This window comes from Haemorhous mexicanus, chromosome Z, assembly GCF_027477595.1.
Source record: "Haemorhous mexicanus isolate bHaeMex1 chromosome Z, bHaeMex1.pri, whole genome shotgun sequence".
Taxonomy (NCBI): Eukaryota; Metazoa; Chordata; class Aves; order Passeriformes; family Fringillidae; genus Haemorhous; species Haemorhous mexicanus.
The window spans coordinates 79,406,450-79,420,559 of record NC_082381.1 but is presented as its reverse complement, the minus strand read 5'-3'; the positions used below and the strand labels follow the sequence as shown (position 1 = coordinate 79,420,559).

The window sequence follows — 14,110 nt, the reverse complement described above, 5'->3', positions numbered from 1 at the left end:
TTATTAGTAAACGGCCAGCATTACCAAAACACAGGGCATTAAAACGCTCATTTAGTCAGTTTTGTCCTCCCAAGTGCACAGTGTAGTATTTAAGTCAAAGCTAGTTCTGTACTTTTGAAAACTTTGTTTTAACATTCTTAGATTTGTTAACAAGAGTCAGAAGTTCTCCATTAAAATGGGCATGAACACCAGAAACAAACTGCAAATTCACCTTTCACCACACAGCACAAAAATCATGGTCACAGCTTCATATTTAATGTGGAATCACTTTAAGTATACAATATTTCAAAAGATCCAGAAACTGGTTAGGAGCTAAAAGCCAGTAGAACAAAAATACAGAAAATCTGAAATACATCTTTGACCTTTTTAATCGTATATTTTAGGGTCACATTCCTGAACAGACAAGTTTGCCTTATGAGGAAAGAAACTTTGGTATGGAATTGAACTAGCCACATGAATAGCACCTGTAGCTTTCAAAATAAATAGTAATGGCTAACTAGACACGATGGCAGAAAGATATCCCCTAGAACAAGCATATGCTTGGAGCTATGCATGAAGGCTGGACAACGAAATGAGTGTAATTTTTTTAAGTAACTTCAAAGCATTTCTGCTTTTTGTATTTCTAATTATTTAGAAAGCTTTCCTACAATGAGAAAGCTTTACTTTTATATGCTAACCCCTTATAATCACTCCCTTGAAAATTGCACTCTGATGCTCGCAGAACACTTTTCTTTAGATTCCCCCTATTTTTCTAAAATATTGTATTTTTATTCCATAGGCCCACACTGGTTAGCAGTAGATGCTGGGAACAGAAACATGCCCCCGGCTCCAACAGTTGCTTATTAAAAAGGTCAAAGATAAATTCGACCTTGAAATGGAACAGAAGTTGGGCTTTTCTTAATAAACGGTATCAGAAATAACAAATTATCTTTGTTACATGTGATACTCTCCTACAGCCATCAATAAAGTAGCTACCGGAATGTTAGTCTATATTACTCTGTGTTTTATGGGTTTGCAACAAAGCATAATACACATTTAACAGAGTAAGTGAAACTTCAGTTTCCAGTGTGTAACGAATTTTAGTAATTTAATAAATTTTAACTTTTATTTGTGTATTCCACTGTAGTGCTGTGACAACAAATCACACCTGTGTACCAGAGCATACATCAACAGTAGGATGTAACTTTACTTACACCACTGCTATATTTAGATTTTTGAAAGAGACATAAGCATACACTATGGCCACAGCAAATAATTTTCTGGGTTTTTTTCTTTGATAACCTTCACTTTTTTAGTAATACTTCACTTTTCAAATTTGAATTATTGAAAAAAAAATCACAGAAAGTTTATACAGGAACAGATATAAGGAATAACCTCACAGGCACTGATATGACAAACATTTATTTTAAGGGCTGAGAGGCATTAATACCATATTGACAAAGTTGACTGAAAAGAATGACTAACTTTGTCTAAATGGAAAATGCCCACCTTTGCTTGTTGAGAAAAGAAATTCAGAAAGTTATTTTTTGGCCTTGCTATGTCACGAAGTCAATCATACAAAGACCTATGCATTTAACCTAAGATAATAGTTTTTAAAGCCCTTCTATTAAAAAAAAAAACCCAAAACCCATCATGCAAATCTTTGATCAATTATGCAGCGGCTTTAAAACTGTTGCAAGACCATACTGTATATATTAGCTTTTATACTGCTAATGCACAACTAACAGCAAACTCGATTAGATTAACACAAATTTGTCTTAATTACACCGTTATATCACACTAAGGAGACAAATGCCACAAGATTGGCAAAAACATTTAATTCTGAGCACTCAAATGGCAGGACAATTATGTGTTGTAACCCCTTCACATTTAGAAAAAAACATGATCCTGCAGTCTCACTTTACAAAAAAAGGAAAAAAAAAACTTCTGAAAAATATTAATTGGGAGGGGAACTGGTTTACTACCTAACACAAAGTAACTCATACAACTAGTGTCAAAGGCAAACAAAAATACTTCTAAATAAAAAGTCAAAATACACATAGCAACAGAAGCACAAATGCTGCGTTAAATACAGTCAAGATAGGAAGACAATGCACTTGTTAATAAAAAAGACAAAAAAGAAAGAAGAAAAGATACTAAACTTAGCAACACATTTAAAGAAAACGCAATGAGGGAAAACTATGTTTTCCTATGACAAGTTTCCATTTGCAGTCTTTCCATCCATAATTTGTCTGTTACAGTACATCCAATTAAAATATTCAGAATCTTGCAGAAGAGCTAGGTTGTTCTCTTCCAAATCTAATTCAGAAGCTGGTTTTGGATGTTTTAAACAGACATCATTATGAATGAAGTAAAAGCAAGGCAACAAATGGACTTCTCATTACCATCAGTATTAGCAATGATGACCAACATTTTTAAAAGTTATCATAATCTTTTTTGTCCTTCTTTCCCTCTGCTTCAAACCCATCAACCCCATCACTGTCCCTTCTCCTTTTACGATTATTATGGATGTTGAAGCGTTGATTCATCTGTGGTAACGGATCCATTCCTAGAACTTTGTGTATCTGACGGAACGCAAGGAGTCTCAGGGCAAACTAGAAAAACAGTACAGAAAATCACTTGTGTTACAAACAAATGTCCATTTTGAGCACTTTGTCAAACAATTAGGGAAGAATATCAGTGATTTGTGATATTATCCTTAGCTCTAATTATTCCATCTTTCTGTCCCCCAACAAAATCAACACAATAAAACGTGTATGTCGCTTTTGCTGCTTCTGTAAGTGCAGCATCTTAGCTTAATGTACACGTGTTTGGGCTTCTGCGCTTGCACTGAAGCAGCCAAGGCTTGTCACATGTCACATTAGATGACACGTGCATTAGGAATCATTAGAAAAAGGATCAAATTAAGAGGCAGAGGCAGTAACCTCTTAAACTGCAACCATGAATGGTCATAACTATTATATGAATCTTACACAGATTTATTTACAAAATTTCCAATCTAGTAGCATACTGCTGTAGAGTAAGCTTGTTTACAGATCTAGAAATATAGATATAGATGAGAATGCTATAAATTGTTCAGGAAAATACTTTTATTTCAGTGCAATAACAAGCACTACAAACATCCTCTCCTGTGATATGTTCAATGCCTAGCTTAAGACTGGTAAGATCCAACTACATTCTGCAAAAAAAAAAAAAAAAAATCATGTCCAATATAAAGCTACATTAAAAAAAAAACCAGAACCAAAATCATCCATCAAATTTAGTTACTTCACAACTACATTCCCTTACCTGTGCACTTGAAGTAATATCCTCGCGTTGCTGATCTGTCATTACAGCAAGTGTATCAAAAGGATCTTTTTCACAAGGGTCCAGAAGGCCAGGACCACCTACAATAATCGGCTAATTAGTAACACATCTTTACCTGTTTATAAGCAAGATTACAGATTAGTTAAGTGTATGGATACATAAATGGCAACTTGCCTTTAAGGATGATTCCTGAAGATATACACTCAAAAACTCTTCTCAGTGCATCTCCAGGACTCTGTGGTCCAGTCGCACTGCTAATTGCTTTTTCCACAAGCAGCTCCATAGCCTAGACCAACAACAGGAGGATTTAGCCAAATTAGAAGATGGACTAAGACAGAATAAAGCTGTTACTATTCCTCAGTAGAGAATTTTGAATCCTGAATTTTGAAGAACATTACACATTGTAGAACAGTTTCAGTTAAAATGGAAAGAAACCCCAGTTATTTTATAAAGATGAATAAAAAGAAAGGTGGTGCCAGATGAACAATGAGTACTGATACTGACAGCGGGTCACTGCTCGTGTCCCCCAGGGCTCAGTGCTGGGCCCAGTCCTATTTATCTGGACAAGGGGAATCAAGAGTACCCTCAGCCAGTTTGCAGATGGCACCAAGCTGGGTGTGAGTGCTGACCTGCTGGAGGGCAGGGGGGCTCTGCAGAGGGATCTGTACAGGCTGGATCCATGGGCCAGGGCCAATTGTGTGAGGTGCAACCAGGCCAAGTGCTGGCTCCTGTCCCTGGGTCACAACAACCCCCTGCAGCTCCAGGCTGGGACAGCGTGGCTGGAAAGCTGCTGAGTGGGAAAGGGCCTGGGGGTGCTGGTCAGCAGTGGCTGGACATGAGCCAGGGTGTGCCCAGGGGGCCAAGAAGGCCAAGGACATCCTGAATGGATCAGCAATGGTGTGGCCAGCAGGAGCAGGGCAGTGACTGCCCCTCTGTGCTGGGCACTGGTGAGGCCACACCTCAAATCCTGGGTTCAGTTTTGGGACCCTCACAAGAAAGAGACTGAGGTGCTGGAATGTGTCCAGAGAAGGGGAACAGAGCTGGGGAAGGATCTGGAGCACAAAGTTCTGTTAGGAGCTGCTGAGGGAGCAGGTGGTGTTTATCCTGGACAAAAAAATGTTCAGGGGTGACCTTATTGTTCTGTATAACCACCTAAAAAGAGGGCATAGACAGGTGGGGGTGGGCTCTTCTCCCACATAAATGATAACAGGACAAGAGGAAATGGCCTCAGGTTGCACCAGGAAAGGTTTAGAGAAATAAAAAATTTGACAGAAAGGCTTGTAAAGCATTGGAACAGGGTGCCCAGGGAGTTGACAGAGTTACTATCCCTGAAGTGTTCACAAAACATGTGGATATGGCAATTAAGGACATGGTTTAGTGGTGCTAGGTTAACAATTGGACTTGAGGATCTTCAAGGTCTTTTCCAATCTGAACAATTCAGTGATTCTATGGTGGGCTTCTTCCCATCACAAGTTGTTCAGTGGTTTTGTAGAAATGTATACAGTAGTAGACTACATATACAGCTAGACAACTTGTCCAGCCATTTTTGAGAGTATGAAACTTTTGATTATGTCAGCCACATGAATACGTACACAGTATACCTAATGAAACAGGATGTTTTAGAAAAACAGAAATAGTTTTTTTCTACAAGAGCACAGAAACTTAAAACACCAAGAATTTAATGTCCTTAAAATGCTTAATATCCTCACTAGTCCTTCAGTTTAGCAAAACTGATGCCCAAAGCAATTTTTCTTGAGTTAGCAAGCAACACTAACTCAAATGTTAAATAAGTATAAAAAAACCTCTATGATAAATATATTTTCAGAATGTATACATTTCCTTTTCAGAATGTATACATTCTGAAATGTATACATTATTTGATGTTAGTTAAAATGGTTTAAATCATTAGCTGTGTTTTAAGTACTGGTGTTTTTTCCATTAATATTTCTATTGTTCACTTCTATTAGACACTATTTTTTCCCAGAAGAACCTATAGAAGTATTTGTAAAAGAAAGAACTAACTTCTCCTAGACCTCTTTCCCAGAATTAGATAGATGTTTCACTGCCACCTCTTTGGCAAGTTTATTTCTCAACAATAATTTTTGGTAGTTTTTTTGGAGGCACTTGTTTGGACCTTGTCCTCCTCACCAAATCGACAGTTGTTTAAATGATACCTTTTCTTCTTCCTTTCAAGATATAAATATTTATTCTGATGTATGCAAGTAACTACAGGCAGTGCTAATCACTATTTCTTTCTATTTTAGCTCCATCTAACTGACAGATTTCAATTCTTGAACATGTTATTTCCATACTCCTGCTGTATCAGTCAGGGTTTGGTAAAAGTAATTAAGATGTTTTCAAGTAGGAAACAAAGTGCATCAGTAAAGAAAGAAAAGCAGATCTTGGATTTGCATATATTAAAATCTAGTTCTTTTGGATGCTCATACAATACACTGAGGTCTATAACTCAGTTCTAGAATGCTCATACAATACACTGAGGTCTATAACTCAGTTCTAGGATGCTCATACAATACACTGAGGTCTATAACTCAGTTCTAGGAAAATGCGAATTATGATGTCCTGGTGTTTATGGGCACAAAAGGCTGGATTTCAAATTTGAATAATGTGTAGGAACCTGACAAAATTCTTCTAATTTAGTTTTTCCTTTTAGGTACATGAAATGCTACTACTGCGAGCATTCAGGCTTCCTATTAACTTCTATTTTTCAACTACTCATGCTTTTTTCAAAAATGCTCTGTCATCTTTTTCATTTGTAAAAGGTTTCTAGTATAGAGGGTAGGAGAATATCTGTATTCAGAAAACTGTACTACTCCAATCTGTGAAATTCCATCCATACTGGCTGAAATCACCACTTTCATTTTGTCACTGTTTTTATCAGTAACATTTTTCCTACAGGCCAAAAGAACAGCTGACTACAGTTCAGTGCTGATCCATTGCACTGAGAATGCGTCAGGCACCAGGAACAAATCAGGAATCACTTTTGGAGAGAACTGAGACACAGCAAGGTCTGACACGCTGCTTCATATCTCTCTGCCCTTCTGGATGTGCCTTGGAACACATAATGTGAGAGTTAGAAACCACATTCCTTGTTCTTCACCCATATCCGTGCTCTGTGTTGCAATAGCTGTAAGGATACTTTTCTGAAAGTATTCCAAGGTTCATTCTCTGGCAACTCAGTATCATAGTGATATTAAGAGAGCACTTAGCATCTTTCAAGTTGAATTTGTTTAGTGTACTTTTCATGAAATGCAGTACTGAAACTGGCACTATTTTTTTCCATTTAAATATTCAGAAAAACAGATATTACTGATCCACTTCCTTTCCAGAAGCAATAAATATTATTAGGAGTCATTTAATAAAACTGTCTGCAAACTTAGTGAAGTTGTAAAATATTTCTCATCTAAATAAAGTCAACTGATCAAAACAATGTTAGTGTTCTTTCTGTCCAAACTCAGAAGGAAGCAGCACAGTGCAAATGGATTTGGTCTGCAAAACACAATGGTCAGAGCTAAGTTTACTTCCACATCACACATTTTTCAGGTATTTGTTTCAGACTAACTTTGTCCAATGCACAGATTGTACACCTGTTAGTATTTGGATAATTTGTAAGGTAGTCAATACAAAAAGAATGCTACCAGAACACTCAACTGAATTATGAAAGGTAACCTGATAGAACCCAGAGATTTAAGTGACACTGACTAAAATATGATGATGACACAACCACAGACTGTACTGAAGTACTGTGGTATTTCACCTTGCAAAAGAGACATAATAATCATAAGAATTATTGTGATTTTTTCTTTCAAGTTCTTTCTGTTATCACAGAACAATCTGGGCACAGCCGACATTATTTTAAATACGTTTCAGCAAACTCCAAGCAATGGTGGTTAGAAAAAAATAGGTTCTTTTATATAGAGTAAAGGAAAAAAATGCTAAAACTTTCTTCTTTGTGGGTAGAATAGGAATCTACCCACAAAGAAGAGAAAAGAACAAGAAAATCTCTTTTGGAAGAAACCAGTAACTTCCATCCTCAAATAAAAAGCCTCAGAAAACTGTATTTTAAGACAGAATCTGGAATATTTGTTAGCAAAAAAAACCCCAAAATCCCAAACAAAACCCTACATTGCATATTGAAAAAGTCTGAATTTAAAAATTGTATTAACACGTCCCTATAATTTTCTTGTAGTAACATCTTTATTGAGAAGACTCATTAAAAAAACATTACTTACCCAGCTTGGAAAATCAGACCAAGTAGGAACCCGCTGACAGAGGTCACGAAGAATACGTATGATAATCACACAGGACTGCAGACCATTAGCTCTAGCCTTGAGAGCAATACAAAATCAAATTAATTAACCCCTGAACCCATAGCAAACAGGACTTGTTGAAAGACTAAAACACCACTGTTCAATGGAAGCTCAGATACAGGATTGAAACAAATCATTCTACAACTTTATTCCATGAGCTGCCATTTACAGCAGTATTTTATACAGGGTTAGTAATTTAAGGTGGTAGAAGTCAAAGTGCACAGGTTATACAAGAATAACATTTCTTGATCCCCTATACACTTTGACCCATGTTCATTTGAAACAATAAATACAGTATCTTTCTATATTAGAAATAAAAAGGATAAAGTAAAGATCTAAGAAATAGGTATAGAGACTGAAAGGTCAAGGGAATCTGTTTGGTTTCTTTATTGTGCCTTTGCCAGAATGCAAAGTCACTAAACCAAACAGTTGCTTCTCACCTTTCATTCCCTACACTTAATGCACTAAAAGAAATAGAAAAAAAAGTCTTAAATCTAAACACAAAGCTTTAAACACATTTTCCATTATTTAAAGCGAAGTTACTCTGCAGCCTTATGGAATATATAACAAATATACAACATATGATCACCCCAAGCGAGTCAAGCTTTCAACATCGCCTTCTCAATGACTGGAAAAAAAAATGATGTCAGATGTGCAATAACTGCATAAAGCAGCTCCTCCATACTCAACCTCCTACAGTTAAATTTAGGGACCAGAGAAATATTAAGTATTATTAGCATGAACAACGCTGAGTGTTTTCACACAGTAAACATTCATATTGCAACTGAACTAATCTCTCATAAGGCTACAAGAAGAAAGTAAAATGATGTTCCGAACCTGGAACCACTTAGCGTGGCGTAGAGCAGCCAGAGCGTCAAGGCATTTTTGCCTGTCCAAGACGTCCGGTGGGTCTTTCACCATACCCGAGGTTACATCTAAAATGGATTGAATTGGCAAAATGCAGTGAGGAATGGGTGTTTGACCAGGTGAGCAAGACACTTCCTTAAATAGCTTCAATGTCACACATGCCATTTAAAGTTTAAACCCTTGAACGAGAAATGTAAATGTTCAGCAGCAGTCGCTCAATTAGGATTAGGGCATCGACCCAGTAGGAAGATCAAGAGCATAATGCACTTCAGCTCTGAAGTTATTTTTAACTGCATTGCTGATTATGCAATGCATAGCACTTCTTTATTTCATCTAACAATGGGAAAACACATATCCCCTAAAATTAAATACCGAAGGAAGGATGGTTGGACACAGTGCACCAGCACAGAGAACACAAGACAGAAGGAACACAAAAATCCACTTTAACCAAGTAGAAACATTCAAACTTAGTTTCTTTCAAATTTTAATTGTCAGGTGTTATTTGGGACCTATTCTTGAAAGAAAAACTAAGTATAACAAATCTTAAAAGCACTGAATGTTTAGTAATGATGTTATTTTTATCATGTCTTAAAATTATTTTACTTTAAAAACCTGACTAAAGGAATATGACATGTTCTTCAATATTACAGAGTTCCTTGTCTTCTAGCACTTTCTCTCTTACACATATAAATAAAATTCCTCAGCCCATAATAGATATGTTCCAGCAACACTTAGGATGCAAGGAAGGATCTGAAAGGGGACTGCTTTACCAAAGACACACCAAGATAAAGAAAAGCAAGGAATAGTCTAAAAAACAAAGCAAAATGTCTGAAAGATGAAGAAAACATAGCAGACATTGCCTGTTTAAATGTTCAGAAAAGAATCTGATTACCAAGCTGACTGCTCTGCTACCAAAAATGAAGAGACCACAGAAGTGGTTTAATCAGTGAAACTGGAATCACTAAATAATATGGAATGGTATCCTTGAGTTGAAAACTACATGGATATAATCAGATGATCACCATTAGAAGTTACTTTTTTACTCATTATGAAAATGGCTATGGTGACTAGTCACAACATATGTTGCTAGCGTAACTGGTGATACACCAGATAAGATGAAACAAAAAGCCCTCACTCAATGGCACACATTTCACAGGAGCTAGCTGTTTGGAACAGTACAGTTTACTCCTCCAAGATCTAAATTTAGGTTAAGCCAGGGAATAAAATAAAAAATAATGAGGCTTATGAAACATGCCTGCAACAAGAAGCTTTTAGGTATGTTGCAGAAATTGTGCTCTGAAACCACAAAAGTAAAATCGTACAATTCTTTAGTCTATAGAGCTAAAAGGCCATGAATTACATGGTAGTATGGCTTTTAAGTATAGTAACTAAATTTAATGTGAAGTACTATATTCAGATTTGAGCATTTTGATAGGATAGTCCCATTGCTCTGCACCTGGATAAAAAGCTGAAGACTTCATAACAGCAAAGTTGAGAAGAACATGGGTAACTTCTCATAGATATTTGAACTTACAAACTATATATTAAGGTGAAAAAATGAAAATCTTCACTCACAATGCAATTACAGAGCAAATGAAGACATTTAAAGTGATGGTTCTTTCAAAGCAAAACAACAACAAAAAATCCCCTCCAAACCTAAACAAGAAGGGTGCCAGCTAAAGCTAAGTGATGAAAGGAGTACAAGCCAGATATATGAGACAAGGAGTACATCCTGAGAAGACCCACCACAGGAAAAAGTGGCAAAATAAGGCTGAGAAATTAAAAATGCAAATATGTGCTGTGGGGCCAATAGTCTAATCAGTCAATTATTTACACTCTTCTAAAACTAAAATGCAAATAGGTGACTCTGTGCAAACTTTTAGCACAATAATTCATTAATAATTTGAAATTTCTACCTCAGAAAACCTTCAAATTGTAAAACAGTTTTACCGAGAAGAATTCCAATTTAAATGTACAGGAAAGAATCTTAGTGCTGGAAATAGTCATCTAAAATGGGTTACTAATAGCTGTCATAAGAATACCCTTGGAACTTAAAAAGACTCTGAAAGTCAAAAGTTGCTGAGGCAGGCACTACACTGAGAAAACACTGACTACAAAAATGTATCAAGGGAACTCCTGTAATATTTATTCTGTGGATTTTTGCATATGTTTCACATTTCTGGATTAACCCCTTAAAGACTGTGTAACTAAAATCAGATGCCTAACCTACCGCCCTACTAAACTAGGACAAAAACTGAATTAATTTACAAAACACAGGCATGAATTCTTACCCTGTATAACTTATTACTAGCCTAAACATAAGGGGTTAATCTTTAAATAGACATGCTGTGTCCACACTACCTCTTCAGTAAAAGTTAACAGGTATGTCAATTTAGGTAAGTTTTATTATGTAAAATGCATTTTATCCAGTCAACTATTATAAGACTAGTGTGAACACTGCTTCATTCTAGGAAAAGAGACAAAGACGAAAAGAAAAAAACAAAACAAAAACCAAACACAAAGTAACAGCAGATGCTAGGACTATGCATCCAAACCCCTCCTTTGTAAAGCATGGCAGGTGTGACACTGAGCTTTAGAAAACCTTGGTCAAAAATCCTTCCGATGTCTTGGCAGCAACCCCTGACAGGAATCAAGTCCCTCTGCTAGAAGGCTTTGGACCGGGGCTGTTAGCTAAGGATAAAAAAGACACACGCGCACACACAGGGGTGTTTGTAAGTATGTACTCTTTGTTTGCCGAAGGAAGATTCCACAGCTGGCTTAGAGCTCTTCAAATGTATCAGATTTGGTCAACTGTCAAACGCACAATACTGTAAGGAACAGTAGCTATGCGGTTAACAATTTCATTTCACTGGTTTTTTTTTTTAGCCTTTTACTTAAAAACACATCAAACATGATTCTACTCCACGTGCAAGACTCAAGTTGCATCTTTACTCCAACTGGTTCTTCCGGTAAAGCCTTCCTTAACACCTGAACTAGCTTCCCAAGCGGGCTAAGGAAAATGAAAACTTCAAACCAATGTAAGACACAGAGCATGAGAAGCTGCAGTAAGAAAAACACAAACACATACTGTTACTCTGCAGCAAATAAGCAGCAGTCTTCAGAATAAGGAACTTCTTTGCCGCAATAATTGGCAATTCAGTCTTCTATTTGCTCCAGTTTCAAAAGTGAACTTTTCTGCACATCCATTTTATACTGCTCAGTGTCTTGAAGAGAAATCTAACTTGATTTTGTTTGTCTAGAGGCAGTACTGCATTCAGCAGTGAATAAACTCACAAAGATAATTTAACTCAAGTGTGGGTCAGACAAAAATACAGATTTGTTTCCTTTTGGTGGTGTAACTTAGGGGACTGATGATAGTCATTTGAAATTTGTTTTACTTTTAGTCCACATCATAGAATTTTGGGCCAGAAATCACTTAGCTGAAATTGAGTACAGTAGCAAGAATCAATACTGCACTTTCACAGGACATCAAGAAATAAACATGGTGTTTACGGTTAATTTCATTAAATGGTTAGTCTAATTTAATAATAAACTGCATTTGTTTTTAAAACTTAAATAATATGGATCATTAAATAGTTGGATTATTAAATAGTTGGATTCAGCCCAGAGTCATGTTACATTCAGATTGTCCAAAACCAAGTAAAATTGGTTGGGTGTGACAGTACACATACAAAGCCTTTATAGCTAGCAATAAAATGCACAGCTTAAAACAAAAGCACTCTAAGACTCTTTGGAAGTCATCCAAACCACAAAATGCATATTGAAAATTTTTCTGATTATGTAGGATGACTTTGTTAACATAGCTTCCTCATAAATGCACTAGTCACAGCTACAGGACACTTAGTAATGCAATATAAAAACCTCAAGTGTTTTAGAGGACATGTAGTGATGAGATGAAATCTAAAAAAAAACCTCAGTGGCTTATATAAATACGTATATACACAAGCACATGTATACATACACACATAAAATTTCTTTCAACCTGTATATGAGAAGTGTTAAAACAGCCTGAGATTTCCTATTTGTAGGTTCACTGTCAAACACCAGAACCCTGTTTGTTACGATCTCTTTCAACTATGAAAATACAGGATTTAAAGGAAACAAAAGTTAATTTTATCTGACCCGTAAATAAAAAGAACCAATGTACTGCAGACATTAATCATGCTTGTTGGCTTAAAAGCTTTTGGAGCTTTGAAAGTGTTACAGAACAGACCCTAAAGCAACACTGCTGGCACCAGAGAAACTGTGGACTTCACAAACGTAAATTGATTCCCAAGCTCCACCTTCTGCTTCAGCTCAACGACAAAGCCATTTCTTATTGTACTAGTTGGGTTTGCCAGTTGGATAGAAGGGTGATTGTAATACCAGGAGCCTAAATATACTCAAAAAGCACTCCAGACCAAAAAACAACCTCAGAGAGCTGGAAAAAATCGCATTATCTTTTTTTTTTTTTTTAAAGTTAAAAGCACTGTTACTGTCAAAAGTACTGTAAAAGTGCATTTTAAGTGGCACTATTCACAATGTCTAAGTGATGGTAATACTGACACAGTTCAAACCCAAAAACCTGTGATTTGATTTTCTAAATCCATACAATCTTTCTCTTAAGGCAAGACTGCTCTAGAAAGCCAGTTTATAGCCACTTGCTATAAAATACTTAGTTTTGCACATAATTTTAAAAGGAGAAAAAAAAAATCAAGCTTGTACCTTTTCCAGAAAGCTGAGGTTGGACACAAAGTTAGAAATTTTAAAAATTAAAAGCCTCATATACACATTTATTTTAACCAACTGTTTTCTACTGAGACTGGTTGTTGAAAAACAAAGTTTTGATCAAATATGTGTGCCAGCATGTTGCCTTCCAGGACCTTAGTGCCATCTTAAGCAGAATAGATAAACATAAAAAAATAGGTGAGAAATAAGTAACATCTTTAACAACTTCCCAACCTCCATCCCTCATGTTCTCTTCCCGAATGACTGGAGATGTCAGTGTGATTGTAACTTGCATTTTGGGTTCCACACACGAATTTAAAATTATTGCTGCTTCTGGGACTGCACACTTGATATCGTATTTCTCTGGACTTATTACCTAAATATCGAGAAACAGAAATTTCTATTAGCATGTGGACATTAAAAGTATCAGGAAGAAAAAGGATTCCAACATATTCTTTTTTCAACAGACAGACAGAAACACAATATAATTATATGAAACAGGTACCTATGTAGTCACAGAACCACACTACACAGTATAAAGATATGTGGACTCGCATATTTTTCCCAAATTATTAATGAAAATATACAACCAAGCAGTTAGAATTAAAAAAAAGCTGCCCAGAAAGGAAATTAACATAAATTACATAACCGGAATCTTGATGGTGTTTGAAATAAAGAAAAGCCTCTGAGCCAATTAAAATGTCAGCAGGGTGTTTCTCACTGCAACACAGAAAAAAACCAAAGATGCATATTTTTCAAGCTCACAATTACAAAATGGGTGTTGCTAGGTATATCCTGTGCTTTGGTGTCACAACATGCTAAGAAAAAAGGGCAAGATAAGCACCAGGGAAAAAATGTAAAATTAACTAATAAAGTGTTTA

The 14,110-nt window shown here is 36.2% G+C and overlaps 1 protein-coding gene across 2 annotated transcripts in view; it reads right to left on the bottom strand.

Annotated features, from left to right (window-relative positions):
* Positions 1–233: 233 nt before the first annotated feature.
* ZFR (zinc finger RNA binding protein) overlaps positions 234–14,110 on the bottom strand; it is a 47,161-nt gene continuing 33,284 nt past the window's right edge. Inside the window, exons 15-20 of one of the 2 annotated variants that reach the window (XM_059873385.1) lie at positions 13,464–13,605; positions 8,472–8,569; positions 7,557–7,652; positions 3,481–3,592; positions 3,289–3,386; positions 234–2,594 (exon numbers count right to left, since the gene is read on the bottom strand). In XM_059873385.1, coding sequence (XP_059729368.1) covers positions 2,415–2,594; positions 3,289–3,386; positions 3,481–3,592; positions 7,557–7,652; positions 8,472–8,569; positions 13,464–13,605 — 726 coding nt within the window. In that variant the 3' untranslated portion in view covers positions 234–2,414. Of the gene's footprint in view, positions 2,595–3,288; positions 3,387–3,480; positions 3,593–7,556; positions 7,653–8,471; positions 8,570–13,463; positions 13,606–14,110 lie in introns of those variants that run through there. The other variant, XR_009490274.1, reaches the window with a different exon arrangement.